The 17,535-nt window shown below is 45.6% G+C and overlaps 2 protein-coding genes across 4 annotated transcripts in view; one reads left to right on the top strand and one right to left on the bottom strand.

The window, feature by feature from the left end:
• IDH1 (isocitrate dehydrogenase (NADP(+)) 1) overlaps positions 1-12,082 on the top strand; it is a 35,093-nt gene extending 23,011 nt beyond the window's left edge. The window contains exons 6-9 of the mRNA XM_090044858.1: positions 1,767-1,918; positions 3,084-3,224; positions 4,274-4,436; positions 11,135-12,082. Coding sequence (XP_089900984.1) covers positions 1,767-1,918; positions 3,084-3,224; positions 4,274-4,436; positions 11,135-11,228 — 550 coding nt within the window. The 3' untranslated portion in view covers positions 11,229-12,082. The remainder of the gene's footprint in view (positions 1-1,766; positions 1,919-3,083; positions 3,225-4,273; positions 4,437-11,134) is intronic.
• Positions 12,083-12,217: 135 nt separating this feature from the next.
• Positions 12,218-17,535, bottom strand: part of LOC149867161 (uncharacterized) — a 28,683-nt gene continuing 23,365 nt past the window's right edge. For all 3 annotated transcript variants that reach the window (XM_090044856.1, XM_090044855.1, XM_090044857.1), the window contains exon 9: positions 12,218-17,531. In XM_090044856.1, coding sequence (XP_089900982.1) covers positions 17,429-17,531 — 103 coding nt within the window. In that variant the 3' untranslated portion in view covers positions 12,218-17,428. The remainder of the gene's footprint in view (positions 17,532-17,535) is intronic.

Here is a 17,535-nt window from a genome sequence, read left to right as displayed (position 1 = left end):
AGGAGCAGGAGCAGGAGCAGGAGCAGGAGCAGGAGCTCTGCGGCTGAGCTGAGTGGCGTGAGTTAAGTGGTCGCAGCCTTACCACACTAACCGGCTGTGATGATGCGGGGAACAAGATCGCCCTGAAGGGAGGTAGGACTGAGAGCCCTGGCGGGGCTTGGAGTTATGGTTAGGCATACGGAGCCTTTGTGTTTATGTTGCAGCCAGATGGCTTGAGCTTATGTTACAGTTTGCACCGGAGGACCGGGTGAGGCTGTAGGGGAGCGAGGAGGCCTCACGGGGGCTCCCCAACAGCTTGGGGGTTCCCGGTGCCCAGTAGGGGCACAGTGCCAGCGGAGCACTATTGTCAGTGCTGGAGAGGCACCGTGTTGCGCCAGGGAGGCGCGGTGTGCGGGGTTGCAGACCCCAGCCCCTAAGGGCGGTGTTTTGCCCAGTGGGGCAACCGGACCCAGAGAAGGGTCAAGGGGACAGGCACGGCAGCGATCGCCTGTGCCCCGAGCGTGCGGAGCGCGGTGTCGGCCCTAGAGAGGGCAAGGCCTCAGGTTGGGGCAGAGAGAGCGCGAGGCGCGCGGTGTCGGCCCTAGAGAGGGCAAGGCAGAACAAGCGAGGTAGCGAGCCGGACCCTAGGGGTGCCGGGATTAGGGCGGCGGTAGCGAGCCGGACCCTAGGGGTGCCGGGATTAGGGCGGCGGTAGCGAGCCGGACCCTAGGGGTGCCGGGATTAGGGCGGCGGTAGCGAGCCGGACCCTAGGGGTGCCGGCGATTAGCCAGACGCCGGTCAGAACCCGGCCCAAGGGCGCCGGGATTAGGCAGCGGTAGCGAGCCGACCCAAGGGCGCCGGGATTAGGGCGGCGATAACGAGCCAGACCCTAGGGCGCCGGTAGCAAGCCAGACCCAGGGGGCGCCAGCGATTAGCCGGACGCTGGCAAGAACCCGGCCCAAGGGGGCCAGTATTGGGGGCGGCGGTGGTAAGCCGGACCCAGGGGGCGCCAGCGATTAGCCGGATGCCAGCAAGAACCCGGCCCAAGGGCGCCGGTATTAGGCGGCGGTAGCGAGCCGGACCCAGGGGGCGCCAGTGATTAGCTGAGCGCCGACGAGACAGGCCCAGGGCGCGGGCTGGAGATAGGAGCCTGGCCCAAGGGGGCACCAGGTGGGCGAGGAGCCCAGGGGCCCGAGAGAGAGAACGAGGGCACCCAAGGGGCAAGGGACTATACAAACGTCCCCCAGAACAGCTGCGAGGCTTGGGGCATGCTGAAGGGGAGGTTTGGAGGCACGCATAGCCCTTAAGGCGGGGCGCATATAGACCCCCATTTAGGAGTAGGGGCAGGAACATCAGTACCGTCAACTGGGGAACAGAGGCAGCCTCCCATACATCTTATTGGTCATCAAAGTCGTGGCGGGCGAGATTCTGAGGGTGCTAAGTTCACCCTAACATGACGGTAGGGGGCGCTAGGGAGTTCACGGCTGCCCCTAGGCCCCAGGCCCTCACACCAGGGTACATGTCATCCTTACATGCAAACATCATAAACAAGCTACCTGTAAAAATCAAAAAGCCACCTATAAAAGAAAAACCACGTAGTAAAATGTTTACAGACCTACCACATAACAATCTTGAAGGCATCTCAACTTCACTATCCTTGTTTATTCTCCTCTCTTTGTCTGCTTCCTTATGCAATTTATGGGACTTCTCTTTGCTTACACAAAACATGCACCAGAACAAAAATTATCAGGAGCTGCAATAGTGGGTTTTTTTCCCTTTTCTTCCAGAGAATACAAGTCTCAGTTTGAAGCCCAGAAGATCTGGTATGAGCATAGGCTCATTGATGACATGGTGGCCCAAGCCCTAAAATCTGAGGGAGGCTTCATCTGGGCCTGCAAGAACTATGATGGTGATGTGCAGTCTGACTCTGTTGCACAAGGTATGAGCTATTTCTCTTCCAGTACATTGCTAGGATTAGCCCTGTACCCATCTTATACTCTGTACATCCTGCTGCCTTCCTGTTTTTATTCAAGAGGTGCATCTTATATCTACAGACAGCTTGTTGGTATGTTGTAGAGTAGACTTTGCAGGATTTCATATATGCCAGAAAATCCAAGTGAGACTCAAGGATGGCTTTAAAAAGTGAATCAGAATTGGCGTTCTGTTTAGATTTCTCTAGAACAGCAGTGTCAAGCTTGCCTCATGCCCTGAGCTGAATCCAGACTGGGGGGCTCTTTGGAGGCCAGATCCAGCCCAAGGCACAAGGCAGTTTCAGCCAGAGGCACGTAGTAGTGGCTTTGGCTCTGACACAGGCATGGGGCACACTGGTAGCAACAGGCCCATTAAGGAAGCTGGTCAGATAAGTAGGTAGTCTGTTTCCAGTTCTGGGCAACCACCCAGTCTTAATGGCATATGGTTTACCTCCCCACTGGGCCTACTTCTAACACCCACCACCTCCCTCACCAGTGCATGGGTTTAGAGCTTTAGTTAGCCCACCCTTACAGAGTCTTTCGGTGCTTCCTAAGCCCACATTGCTTCTGCCCCAGGCAGAATCCACAACTGTTCCTCTCTCCCTTTCAGAGGGTTGTCAGTAGCCTCCCCAACACCCCCACAGCTATCCCATGCCTTGTAGTACAATTAAGCAAAAAAACCTGCCTTCATAACACAAAACCTAGTCTCTCAAGTCTATCCTTTCAGGGTGCCTTCCCCCTGTCTGGGCTCTCTCACTGCCTCAGTGGTCCTCTTAGGAGCTCTTTCTGTCTTTGTGATCAGAATCAGACTGCTCAGTGAGCTCCAAGAGCTTATTTTAAATTATGGCTATCCCTTCCAGTCAATATGCAAATCAGTTTGGCTCTTAAAAGCCTTGCTCCCATCTTCCCACATCTACAGTAATGGGGTCAGGGACTTGTTACAAGTTCCACTTTTTTACAACTTCACGTGCTCCTACCACAAGAAAAGGGAGGAATGACAGCCCAACTATAAAACAGTATGGGACTTTTTTTTTTTCCCTGTGGTTTTGTTTCTCCTTATCTGTCCTTGTGGCTTGTCAAAATGATGCAGCATCAGGGAGTTCAAAGGAAACAACTTTTTCTTATTATCTGCAGGCTATGGCTCCCTGGGTATGATGACCAGTGTGCTGATTTGCCCAGATGGCAAGACAGTAGAAGCAGAAGCTGCTCATGGAACGGTTACTCGTCATTATCGCCTGCACCAGAAAGGTCAAGAAACTTCCACCAATCCCATTGGTAAGACAGCTTGTGCTTTTCTGAATGGTCTCTACCTCTGAAAGACTCAACGCCAGTTGTCTTGTGTCTACAAGTTCCTACACTGCAGGGTAACATATGTGCTAGTTGTAAAGTGGTTGCGCCTAGTGTCAGTGTGCTTCTGTGGACTCAGATGTATACAGATAATCCTGTTGCCCATGTGCCAGGTGGGGAGGAGACACTGGGGAGTGCCTGGAGTGCACTGGTGCTCTGTTAATTTGGACAGCAGCATTAAAGCAGCCAGAACCCTTAGTGTAGGCACAGTTCTCCCAGCAGGGGAGAATCTTTTGCCATTAGTTACACAGCCTCCCAGAATAAAAGCTTTCCTGGGAAAAGGCCTCTCCTCCCAGGAGAGCTTCATCCACCCCTTGGGTTTTGCTAGCAGAGCCATGTCGGCTCTAGGCTGTGAATTTTTGGACACAGCTCTGCCAGCAGCATTTTGCAGTGTAGACAAGGGCTGGAACTGGGCAAAGAGCAATGGACTATACAGTCCAAGCTATGGAATGTTCCCTCATTCCCATATAATACTACACTAGTGGCCTCGTGTGGTTTTTTTCCCTTTCCAAATAAAAGTGCAAACAAGCATGGTATAAAATTATGATATAAAACATCATCTGCAACTACATAATAGTGCTCCCCCGTAAGATGTTGTAATACTTGCCAAGATTTAGTCTGATCGTTTGGGAGAGCGGAGTAGTTAATTTCACGTGACTTCATTATTGCTCTGTTTCTTGTGTGCCACAAAGAATAGCAAAATAGATACTGTTTCCTAAAAAGAAACATTTATTAAGAAAGCTACATGAGGTACAAAAACTATAGGAGGAATTGGCTTATATACTTTCCCATCAACATCTGGTGTGGGAAGGTGAAACTCAGCTTTTTTTTAATTAACGTTAATCAATCTTCCATTTCCTAATTGGGCAACAAAGCACTTGTTTGTATTTCATCGTGACCACATAGAAAATTGCAGCTCTGTTTCATTGTTTCTCTAGTATATTGTCTCTCTCTCTCTCTCTCTCTTTCTCTCTTAGCCTCCATTTTTGCGTGGACTAGAGGACTAGCTCACAGAGCTAAACTGGATAAAAATACTGACCTCAAGAACTTTGCCACTGCCTTGGAAGAGGTCTGTGTAGAGACTATAGAAGCTGGTTTCATGACAAAGGATCTAGCCGCCTGCATTAAAGGCTTGCCTAAGTAAGTACATGAGTATGCTGAAACCTAGCTGTGGCACAGCTCTTACCTACTGTAGGATAGTGATCTATTTGAAATGTAACTTTTTAGTAGGATTTACGTTGCAGTAACATCTAGGAATCCCAGTCACAGACCAGGACCCAGCAGTGCTCTGCAGTGTATAGACATCTAATAAGACAGCTATAGCCTTAAAGGGTGCTTATACACATGCTCTGACATGTTCTAATTAGAACACGTCAGAGCAATCTGCTCTGCATTCTAATTAGAATGACCTAGCATTGCTGCAGCATTGCATATATAAGTCCCTGTGGGTTTAAAAATGGCCACTGAGGTGCTTTAACTAAAGCTTCTTTAATGATCTTTTAATTGAAGTGTGCCATGGGGGCTTAATACATGTGATGCTGCAGCATTTTAATTAGAGCGGCTCTCTGGAAACCGCTCTAATTAAAACACCCCCACCCCCGAGCACACACAGGCACTCAAAATAGCTCAGGTTCTGAGTTGACCCATCCATACCATCTTGCCAAATAGTGTTGGGATGCAGGTTAACTAAAGCTGACTTAGGTTTGGCTAACCAAAGTCAGGCAGGTTAACCAGTCTTTGAAACTGTGACAGTTGTTACATTTAAACTCATATTTATTAAATACAGTGTTTTAAACTCTTACCTCAGGTTTACAGAAAATCCATCAACTAATCCATTTCTCACCGCTTGCCCTTAACTTGCCCTTCTATGGAAAACAGGATCACTTACTGAGAGCATTTGGATGATCTTGCAAACAAAAAGAAGCTGCATATATAGATAAAAGAAAATGGGGCAAGTAAAACAAAGCCAACCAGACCTCTTGCTCGCTTCCCAGCCTACACATAACAGTACAGAATTAATGCATTCAGTTTAATTTGAGTTGAGCATTAACTTTTTCCATAAGTAACTCAAGAGAAACTTGCACAATGCTGTTGTAGGCAAATTGTACACTCTTGCATTTTCCATATCTGTTGAAATATCTAGACCAAGTGTTTAGTCTTTTTTTTTTTTCCCCCCCTTCCTTTCTTTAAACTGATGCAAATCAGACCCAGATTTGCAATTCTTCCAAGGATGGGTGAGAGCTACCTCAGGGGAGCATGTTAGTTTACTGACAAATCAGTCGGTTAATGCCTAACTTACCAAAAGTGGCATTTGTGTGTGCATATGTATGTATAACAGCCAAAGATCCAGTTAGTATGTATGAAGGGGTGTGTGCACATGTTTGCATGCAACTGTCAGAGATCCAGATAGTGTGTGTGCATATATGCAAAAGATCCAGTTAGCATATGTGTGCATGTGTAACTGTCAAAGATCCAGTTAGCCCAGGGGCGGGCAAAATCCAGCCTGCTGAATCTAACCTGCAGCTCCCATGAGCTAATTGTATCCTGCCCGGCCCTTCTGCCCGCAAGGGTGGGAGCGAGGTGCCCACATATACATGCACCCCAACATAATCTGTTGCTCCTTGCTCCCACACTCATGGGCAGAAGGGCATCCAGGACTAAGCTTCCAGGCAAGGCTGCTGCCCCTGCAACCACTGGGGTACCTGCTTGGCTTCCCTGGTGTCCTGCTCACTCTGGGCCACAGGTAGGGAAGCAGCAGTGGTAGAGAGAGCTGCAGCTGAGTGGGAGGGGAGAGAATGGGGTTGGGACTGGTGGCTGCATTCACACTCAGGGGGGGCAGCAGCAGCACAAAGCTGGTGAGGGGCACCCTTCCACATTGTGCACAGGCCTTGCCAATAGCAGCAGCAGCAACAGGCAGGGAGGGCTCAAGGCACATGTACCTGGCACAGGCACTGCCACCTGGCGGCGTGTAGCATGCAGCTCCAGCCAGTGCTGCACACGGGGTGAGGAGCACAGCCCAGCCGGGCCGCTCCTCTTGCCAGGCATTCCTGCTACATACGTGCAGCTCCCACACTTGCATGCCTCTGGGGGAAGCCCCATGCTAGAGTTGGCTGCCTTCCCCACCCCCTGCTGTGCAGGTACTTGGGACACTGGGGAAGTAGGGGCTTCTTCCAGTGGAGTCCTGGGACCTGCATGGCAGGGGCTGAGGAAGACCAGGTGGCTCCAGTGCAGGGATTCATATGGTGGTGCGCAAGTGTGGGACCTGCACATGCACACTGGGGAGCCCTTGCGATGGAGGTGACCTGGCTGGGCTTCTTACCCCTGTGTGCAGCGCTAGCCAGAGCTGCATACTTACAGGCAGCAGCACCTGCACTGGGCACAAGGGCCCTCACCTTTGGGCCTGCTGGCAGAGGCTGCGCACCATGGATGGAATGTGGGGGGGGGGGTCCTTGCACCCCACGCTCATACCTTGACCCCACATACCCTCTTGTCCTCCCCACACACACACAGAGTAACACTCCCCCAACACTGCACCACATGCACGCACACGCATGCTCTCCCCTTTCGCTCCCTACACTGCCAAAGATCCAGTTAGCATATGGGGGGGCGAGGGGGGGTGTGTGTGTGTGTGTAACTGCCAATGATCCAGTTAATGTGCATGTGTAACTAGTCCTCGTTTTGACCATGAACTGCATGTGACTGGAGGGCTTCTGGCAATGTGGTGGGACTACTTGTGGTGGGGTAGCTCCTATAAAATACCACAACCTCCAGAGTAAGGTAAACTTAGGGTACCTCAGAACCCTAGCCACCACTGCTTTGTGGGTGTTCCTTGGATGGAGAAGGCTAAGGGACATCACCCTGACAAACACGCCCTCACTGAGGTGTTGGGCAGTCAGCAACAACTTTATTCTCTTGTGCTGGCAGAAACTACAACCATCGAGGCACTGAATGTCTGGACTTGGTCTGGCCTTCAGACTCTGTCTCAGTGGTCTAAAGATGGGTGGTAGGCCTAGGGCAGCCTCTACACCTTCATACTCTTGCCTAGGGATACACACTGAAGGTCTTGGTGTGATCTGTATTGGCCAGAATGACAGAGTGACTCGCATGCTAGCATGTTTGGTCTCTGACCCTGGTTCGATTCAGGCTTATGGGAAAACAGCACTACTAAATTATGAATTGGTTAGACTCAGAATTGACGATGCTGCATTATCAGAAACTCAGCTCTCAGATACAGGTTCTATCCAAGAGAATAATTACACCATGTTCTGGCATGGGAAACCAGGAAGAGAAAGGAGTGAGCAGGGACTAGGCTTTGCTATTAGAAACAGCTTATTGTCCTTCTGTGAAGCCCCATTGCTGTATCTGTTCAACTTGTGATGCTTGGAGTGCATACACAGAATGGCTTCTTTGCGTTATTTAGTGCCTGTGTGTCTACTCTTCAAGCTAGCAATGAAGACAAGAATGTTTTCTACTAGCAACTTGAAGAAATTGAGACAACTCCTAGAAACGAGGCCGTTATAATACTTGGTGACTTTATTGGAAGAGTTGGATGTAGTTTTATAAATTGGCCTGGTATTCTGAACAAACACAGAATTGGTAATAAAAATGAAGATGGCCAGTGAGTGTTAATACTTTGTTCAAGGCAATCTATGCATTACCAACACCTACGTTGCTGGGAAAATCACAAGACAGACATTGTAGAAACATCCAAGATCAAGGCACAGGTACCAAGTAGATTTAGTACTAACCAGGCATAACTACCTGAAACAAATCCTGTGTACAAGGTCTTGTCACATTGCTGTGATACTGATCATGCTTTAATATGCTGCAAAGTTAACATGTGTCAAAAAGATCCACCATAGCAAAACTACCAGTCATCCTCAAATAAACATCAGCCAAAATAAAGTTATAATAAAACATAAACTATTCAGTGAAGAAGTTATTGTGAAAGCAAGTTTACCTAACAACTCGACCACCCTAGTTTGGGAAAGCTCAAAAGCTAAACATGTACAATGCTGCTATAACAGCATTTGGCAAAAAATGCAAAAAAAATGCAGGCTGGTTTGAAGAGTACTCTGAAACCCTTCTGCCACCAGTTGAGAACAAAAAGACAGTGCTAACCAACTATAAGGAATCGACCAACACCATAACCCTAGAAAGTTTGAGAACAGCTTGAAGAGAAATGCAGAAGGAGGCTAAGAGGTGTGCCCAAAATTTTTGGCTGAATCTGTGAAGATATTCAGAAAGCAGCTAATGCAAGTGATAGCTTCGGAACGCACAAAGACATTAAATGAGCAATTGGTCCAGTCAAGAAGACAACAGCTCCTCTGCAAGTCTTAGACAGAAATGCTATTGCTGACAAACAAAAACAACTTCAACATTGGATTGAACACTGCAATTTACATACTCCAGTATGACTGAAATCAAACACGAGAAGCTTGAAGGATTACCACAGTTTGAAGTTAGGATGGATTTAGATGATGAGCTTACATTAGAAGATCTCCTGAAAGCCATTAAAACAATTTCTAGGAAAAAGGCATCCAGCAATAACTGTTTGCCTGCTGAAATATATAAATGTGCCAACAATGATGAAAGCACCATGAAATTATACTGCTCTGTTGGAAGTTGGGGTCATATCACTCTAGCCAAATATCTGTCTAGCCTCCTCGTGAAGACCCCCAAGGTAGGAGAGAGCACCACCTCACTTGGGTGCCTGTTCCGGAGCCTAGCAGCCCTAACTGCTAAGTATTGTCTCCTGATGTCCAGCTTGAACCTTCTCTCTAATGAGGTTCTTTGACATCCACTCTCTCTGCCCCAGCAGGAGGGGCTTGATGCCTTTGACATCAACAATGGAGTAAAATGGGGGGGGGGTGTCTTAACCTCTGTGCTTTTTAATATCTGTCTTTCATTCCTGCTTCATGCATTCAAGGCCATCATCGCTGTCATTTTATTTTCAAACCAGACTAGATGGAGACTTGTTCAACATTGCAAGGTTTAGAGTGAACTGAAGAGGAAAAACTGGTTCTGAGAGATTTCCTGTTTGTGGATGATGTGGCCTTGGCTGCCCAGTGAATCTTCTGTGCAAAATCTCTTGCAATTAGTCTCAGGAAGACTGGTCAGATACCAAAGGGTGAAAGAACCAATGAGATCACTCTGGAGGATAAATCTCTTGGTGTTGATAGTCTTGCTACTTGGGTTCTATGATCAGTAGGAATCTGACCTTCAGACTAAACTGACTAACAAAACTGGAAAAGCAGATAAAAATTTTGGGCTGTTACAGAAACTTGCACGGAATAACAGCAAACTATCACCTAAAGTGAAGATGCCAATCTATGAGACTTTTGTACTGTCATTCCTGCTTTATGGTTCAGAAATGCAGACTATGTTATGCTAGGCATGTCAAAAGGCTGAAAAGCCTCCACGTGAGTTGATTGCATAAGATCCTGAAAATAAAGTGGGATGAGAGAATACTAAACAGAGGTATTGGAGTGCGCAGGACTGACACACTTAGAAACCACTGTCAAGAAGAGGCGATTGTGATGGATCAGTCATGTCAGGAGAATGAGAGAAGGCTCTTCTCAAGAATATTTTGTACAGTGAGATCCAAGACTGCTGTAGAAAGCAGGGTGGCTCTGTATGGTGGTACCACAATGTATACAAAAATTATACAAGTCATTCAGCATCAACGTAGAAAGCTGGGAGGAGTGCAAAGAATTCCATTCCATCCGTTCCATTCAGTCTAAAGCGGAGGTCAGCAACCTTTTTCTGGTGGCCAGCTAAAATGATCCAGCTAGGTTCTGAGGCAGGCTAGTACGAAGACCCAGTCACTACAGCCACCACTCTGCCCAGCCACCAAAGCCAGATCCAGTGACTCTGCAAGCCAGTTCTGGCCTACAGGCCATATGGGCTGTCAACCCCGGTCTAATATTAAAATGAATAGACTGTTCAGGACTATTGGTTTGAATCAATGCAGGCCTTCAAGTTTTTTGAGTCTAGAGGTAAAGTAGATAAAAGTACTTGCATTTAAAGTTTTAGACAATGCCCTCTGTGCTCTAGGGATCTAAAAAGTCCAGGTCATTTTTCATAGATTTACCCTTAGCCTTTTTGCTGATGCTCTGCACAATATGTAGTTATCTGCTTGCTTCATCCACCCAGTGGTCACTGCTTTCAGTGCATTTCTGCCTGGATATCTTATGTGAAATGTTCTCTGATCCTTCTCTAGGAAATATAATATGCTGCATATCTTTTTTCCTCTTGGAAAATGACATCTTCTAGACTCTAGAGACTTTAGTTGGTTGCTTTTGGATTTTATTTTAAATGACTCATGAAGATAGACACAACCAATCTATTAATTAGCAGTGAAATCTACCTTTTGTGCAGAGGGCTGCATTTCACAGGCTCTGCTTAAAACCTCTTGAAGTGCCTTTCCACAGAAGTAAACATTACCTTTACATTAGAGGTGCACAATTAGACCAGTGGGCGGCTTCAATTCTTTTAATAAAGCAATTTATTAAATGAAAAGAGATCTGAAAAGTCAAACAACAAAGCCTGGTTACGCAGCAGTTCATTAATGGGTACATGCATGCTTGAGTTTCCTGTTTGCAAATACACCAAGAGCTTATCTCATCAGAGTAGATCCCCCTTGGATCCACTGGAAAGTGGCCCTCATAAGCAGCCTTCATTAAATTTAAACATATCTAAGTAAATCAGCATTCAAAGCAGCTGCAGAAAGTGGCCTAACTCTAAGTTTGCACTACATTTATCTTACATTTTGCTGCCTGGTTGCATTAAGGTGCTTTATTTATTTATGTATTTATCTCTCTTCCCCCCCCTTCTAGTGTGACACGTTCTGACTACCTGAGCACGTTTGAGTTCATGGACAAGCTTGCTGAAAACTTGAAACTGAAACTAGCCTCTGCAGCGAAACTCTAAGGTCCTGCCTTGAGAAGACCTCCACAACAAAGCTTGTTCTCTTTTTGGGAACTGGTTTATACTCTGTGTAACATTTCAAACCTCTAGAAGAAATCAACATTAGAAAATTTTTTAATGAAACTTAAACTTGTGTCTTTTAACTTTTAGACTGCCTGGATGGCTCTATTTGGCCAGCCAAATGAATGCAGTAGGGCATCTAAAGCATTCCTAGCAGGCTAGAGGTTCCTTTTTTTCATGATTTTTCTTTCACTGTTGCCTCTTCTCTCATCCGTCTCACTTCCAGACCAAAAAATGTTGTGTTAAACAACTGGTTAAATAAGAAGTTAATGCACAACAGACCGCAGAAACTGGAAAAGTTCTTACTGCTCCAGCACCATGCACTGACTGACTGAACAACCTCACTGGCTTGTAGCAGCTATAGAGTAAACCCCTTCCTGTTGGTCTTATTGTATTTGTTGATGACAGCCAGGGCACAGTAGCCTGGTAATGAAGGGTTCCTTAAATCAGGGCTATAGCTTTGATGAGAGCACCTAATGAACATAGTCTTCTCAGTTCTGCATCAGTCAGAAGTCTGATAAAGCTATAATGCAGTCTGTGTAGGTGCAGGCCCAGTATTTGGTTTATACTCTTTTTCTTCTGTCGAGTACAAGAATTGTTACCTCTGGTAGTTCCTGTGTGTTTCACTCGAGTTGTTTTCTCCCTGTACCCAATTTATTTTCTACTCATTCTCCATTGTCATTGTGACTCTGATATTCAGCATTATGATTTACTGTGGAACACTATCCATCCATTGTTGAGTTTTTTATTTTGGAAGGTTTTTTAGTACAAACTAAAATACAACCAGAACGAATGTCCGACTGTGTCTGTTCTTGTGTGTGAGCATGAGGGGTAGGAATCATCAATGTTAGTGGCATCGCTGCATTCTGCTTATTGAAGTCTGCCTCAGCATTAAGTAAGAGCTGGAATTAAGGTATTTCATAGCCATTTTAAATTAGATGTTTTATTAATAACAGTGTTTGCCTATTATAAACTGTCCTTTTTTAGTTTAATGGAAATTGTAAAAAATGTCATCTTATTGCAAGAAAAATTACTGGAGACTAATCCATGCAGTATTGACCTGGAGAAGCAGTAATATGAAACAGTATTCCAGCTGCTACTTACTTTCTGTAATGCCTTTTTTTTCTACAGAAGGAATGGAGCACACTATCTAGATTTCCCTAAGGATTAGGTTAATACTAGCTGTTGAGGTGTGAAGTTGCTGACTGTGTGCATTGAACATTCAGCCAATTAAAGAAATGCAGAAAAATTAAGACAACCATTTTAAAGCTAAGTCCCCCAATTCCTGCTTAGCTTATGACCAAGTAAGGAGTTAGCAGCTCAGATCCCATCTCAAGTCACAGCAGTGTCAAGTTAAACACTGTCTAAATTAAAAACATAACATTCCTGGCAGACTTACCTTGCAACAACCCAATCAATTAAGGAAGGCAGGTAAGCTGTGGAATTCAAGGCATGTTAGCACTTAGGCCCTATAGGCTTAGGCTCAAACTCATTATGCCTTTACCCCCTGGAGTTTGCCATGATTAGGGGAAAATCTTAAAATTATATAGCAGGTTACGTTCAGTAGACCTACATACATTGCTGTGATATTAGGGGTCTCTGTTACCACTCATGTCACCACATAGGTGGGGCAGAGTTGACTAGGGTAGCCATTCCTTTAGCTTCCAACAGAAGGGGAGGACCCCTCCTACTGTGTAAATCAAAAGGCTATTCCCCCTGCTTCTTCAAAAAGGAGGCTCCCTACTATTGTCACTCCTGGTGAGGGGATGGACCTACAAAGGTGCCAAGCATATGCTTTTATCAACCTCTGTTACACCTGTAGACACCCAGCTCTTCTGAAAACAGTCCCAGGTAACTCACAACTTACTGGTGCACCTAGAGTAGAAAAGTAAAGCAAAACTCAAGAGCATTGTGTCTCTAAAGCCAGCAGAATCACCCAAAACCACAGGGGCCACCTTCACCACTGTGGCTGTTTTCACTGCAAGTTTAAATAGTAGGACTAGTACCCAGTATGCAAAACTATACTTGAATTACTAATGCCTAGTCAATACTACACTCACCTGTGTGAATGGCTAGGTCTTCTAGAGGCATATTCCACAATTCTGTGCACTGAAATAACATCAAGCAGCTCAATGCAATTTGCCTGGTCAAGTGTTGGAGAAGTTTGCTATCCTTTATGGTTGCACAGAATAATGGGAAGACACTGGAAAAAGAGCAACATTTACCTGGTGCTAGCCTGTACCCACTTAAGTAAGTTTGGGTACATGTGTGATGGTTCTCTAGTGCCTAAGTTGACAGGGAATTCTGGGAGAACTTAACTGTTTCTGAACTCAAGGGGAATTGAGGAAAAGTGTGGAGGAGTATCAGTACTAAAAGTTGTTTAGCCTGCACCCAACACTAAGAAGGGGTGAGTTAAAATCTCGGTGGATGCAACCTCCAGGCCAATGCACAGCTCAAACACATCAAACCACTTTGGCCAGGAAAGAGTACACACACGGCTGCTGACAGACATGGGAAAAAAACAGTGCTTTAACAAAAGAGGGGACATATCAGTTTGATCCAGCTCCCTAACATCTTTATAGCTGTCACACTTCAGTGGGCTTTGGTGCTTTTACCTAATAGTGGATTGAATCAGCTGTATCCAATAGCTGATTCAATCCGCTAGGTCAAACTGACACTATTCCTCCTTTGGAGACATGCTGTGCTCAGTGCAGGGGCATACCGAGCTGAAAGTCAAGTGCTGTTTTGGGTGTTTGCCCGCATCTGTAAGCACCCTTTTGTGTTCAGAAGTGACACTTAAAAAAGAGCATGATTAAACTGCAAAGGACAGACTGAAGGGAAAAAAAGGCCATCTAAAGGAAGCTGTGAGCAAATTATTCAAGACTTAATCATCCCAAAAACCCATGACAGGTTTCCAAGGGCATGTGCTATAATCACTCTATTCTCCATTTCTGATTACAAGCTGTAATGCATCTGGAAAAAACTTCAGGATAATAGAGCACAAAGTTACGCATACTCAGCCATACATGACAGAGGAAGAAACAAGAGTATATTGCAGAGAATGGCTAATGCTCACCCTGCATAACAGGGAGAGATGCAACAAGATTCTTTTAAAAATTCCAGGATTGTCCTACAATGCAGAATCTGATCACTTTTACAGTAAAGTGTCCCTGCCGTAGTGCAACTTAGTACACTAGAGAGCTCAATGCATGGAGAAAAGTTACAATACTGCTCATATAAGACTGGCAAAAGTCAACCAGAGTGAACAGGAGGCCCACAGTTAACTTCACTCTCTTATGTCATTCTTCCTTATGATTTGTACTAATTAATTTTAAAAACTCTTCTCCAAATACAAATCAAATTCCTTCTTTCTGGACTTGAGCCCAAGGATAAGATTCCCCTCTGGTGCAAACTGAGGTAGCTCTGTTGAAATCAATGAAGTCACTAGTCGAGAATCTAATACAATTGTTCTCATTAAACAAGCATCAGCACTCCAAGAGGAAGCATCTCTTAAATGATTGGCCACAAGAACTCAGGCTGAGACTCTTGACCCTGACTTGAGCCCTCCACAGATTAAAGAATCAGCTCTGCTTGCTTTTTGTATAATCTTTATGATATGGAAAATTTAAACTAAAGTACCATGCAAGGTTATTGGCACAACAAACAGAATGACACTAGAGACTACCACTGGCTCTGAAGGATTGCATGAAAAAAGTAAGCGACTTGCCATATTTCTATAAAACAACATGTTCTGTTCGAATCCATTCCCTCCCCAAGGTCACACTCGATTTCACCCCAGCCTGACTGAGTAATCCAGAGGTTTGGTTTATAGGACTTATGTAGTCAATCATTTACTTTAGGCAAATATTTTATTCCCCCATCCCCAACCTCATCCTGTATTTTGTTCAGATCTGGGCAAAAATTTTGTGAACTCATATGACCCCGATTTGGGAGATGGCTGATCTCCAATAAAACAAATTGGCTGTTTTGTAACATTCTGACATGCCCCTTATTCCATGCCCCCTGTCCTGTTACATGCATTGCAATGACACTTTAAACCTTTTTGCTGGTATTTTATTTATGTTTCTCATATCGGAGGGCTATGACTCTCATTTATAGAATATTCAGAATAGTCTAGAAATATAAGACTAACAAAAAGTTTGAAGTTTGCTGGTACCAGTGAAAGAGGCTGGGCTCAGTTTCTGCCTCTTACATCACATTTCCCTGGGTGCAACATTACTTGCTTCAGTGCAATAATGAATCCTGCCAACAGGAATGAAAATCAAGTCCAATTTACCCTGCTGAACTAAGTACAGAATAGTGAGTGGCCTTTTTGGTTCACAAATGAACAATCCAGCCTGAAACTCTTTAAGTGTGTTAACTTTAACAAGTACCCTTTAAAATTTATACCCCGTTATTAAAATACAATAAAAGCTGTGCCATCCGGCACTTTAACTGGCATGCTTTATTAACCAGCATGCCAACTAACGTTCCAAAAGCGCAACTGGAAGTCCCACCATGGCACTTCCGGTTTCACTGAGTCCCACAGTCTGAGGCAAAGGAGCCTGTGTGGGGGCCCCCCTTCCTGTCCCCCAGCATGCTGACACCAGGGCATGAAACCCCTGGGGCACCAGCAGTGGGAGGGGCAGCGGACCGAACAGACCCCTCTCAGATAACCAGCATATTTGATTAACCAGCACTCCCTATTCCCTCTGGATGCCAGATAACACAGCTTTTGCTGTACTTCATTATTGAAGTTAGTACTCCATTATTAAAAACTGGGAAAGATTTCCAGCCTAACTCAATAATGTAGTAAAGGAGTAGCTCATACTAGAAGATTCAAGCATGGACTATGGCAGTCTTATAGTGTGGACACTACACAAAAATTATACCATTTGCTTTAGGCAAGCCCAGGGACAAAACTGGTGGAAGACTTATATAAAACCCATAGCATGTGCCCCAGCAGCCTCTGAAGGGGCATGTAATGGCTGAAGCAGAACACCCAACCCTTAGCCCATCCTGTGTGCCCTGGGATGCTTCTTGTACCAGATTCTTGTGCAGGTGGCAGAGCCAAGCTAATACATAGTAGGGGTGTGCAAAATGAGCCATATCCAATTCAGATTCGGCCCGAACTGGGGACAGATTTGTTGATTCAGATCACTGTCCCCGATTCAATTTGGCCGAACCTGAAGATTCGATGCCGATTCGGAAAATCAGTAATTCAGCCATAGACGTAGCTTTAAAATTTTTTTCCACATTCCTTGAGGTGCCAGGTGCAGCTCATGAACACTGCAATGCTGGGGTGGATGGAGCATCCCACAGGAGCACAGGTGGGCCCCTCACATGCTCAGCAGTGAATCTAGAAGTGGTTCTGGGTCCACCAGGAAGCATGCTGGGGGCCCCCCCGCACCCACCTGGCTCAGTGATCGGTTGTGGGGGGACCCCCTGGTGTGTCCCTCTACAAACCCAGGAGGCACCAGTCACCAAGCCGGGGAGATGTGGGGGAGGGGGGCCCTGCACGCTCCCCGGCAGACCCGAAAGTGGACTGGAAGTGCTTCTGCCAAGTGCACTGGGGAGCCCCCCACGCTCCTGTAGAATGCTCCATCCACCACAACATTCATGAGCCACCTGGTACCATGAGTCATGTAGAAAAAACATTTAAAGCTGTGTCTATATCCAACTTGCCAAATCTTTCTGAATCGATTCAGAGGGTTCTGATTCAATTTGGAGAGATTAAAGGGTCTCCTGATTCGATTCAGAGATTCAGCCAACCAATTGGGCTGAATCGAATCAGGGGCCGAAGCTTTGCACAGCCCTAATACACAGGGGCTGCACAGCAATTACAAACCTTGCCCCTAAGAGTAATAAAATAACATCACTGGTGTGTAGGAGTAAAAATGATGTTTTATTTACATTTTAAAATACAATTAAAAAAATGTGTGTGGTCTAACGAGTTTACACGTAAGCAAGCAAAGGTAAACAAGACAACTTGATCAACAAAATGTTGCTGGATAGGTGTCTATTTGATTTGACAGCTATTCAGTATAGGCAATATTTACTTGTCGTTTTTAAAAGCAGTGATTTAATACACATGTACATCACAGCATACAGTTCAATGAAGGCATTTTTTCTTTCCACCTGATCTACTTGGACTTATGTCCTTTGGATACATTCTTCCTTTTGTTTTTGTAGACAGGGGAACACAGGAAGTCTGTACTTGTAAATGGATCACCACGCCTCAATTTGCTGA

This window comes from Crocodylus siamensis, chromosome 4, assembly GCF_052110815.1.
Source record: "Crocodylus siamensis isolate JL-2025a chromosome 4, ASM5211081v1, whole genome shotgun sequence".
Taxonomy (NCBI): domain Eukaryota; kingdom Metazoa; phylum Chordata; order Crocodylia; family Crocodylidae; genus Crocodylus; species Crocodylus siamensis.
This window is presented reverse-complemented; position numbering and strand designations above follow the sequence as displayed.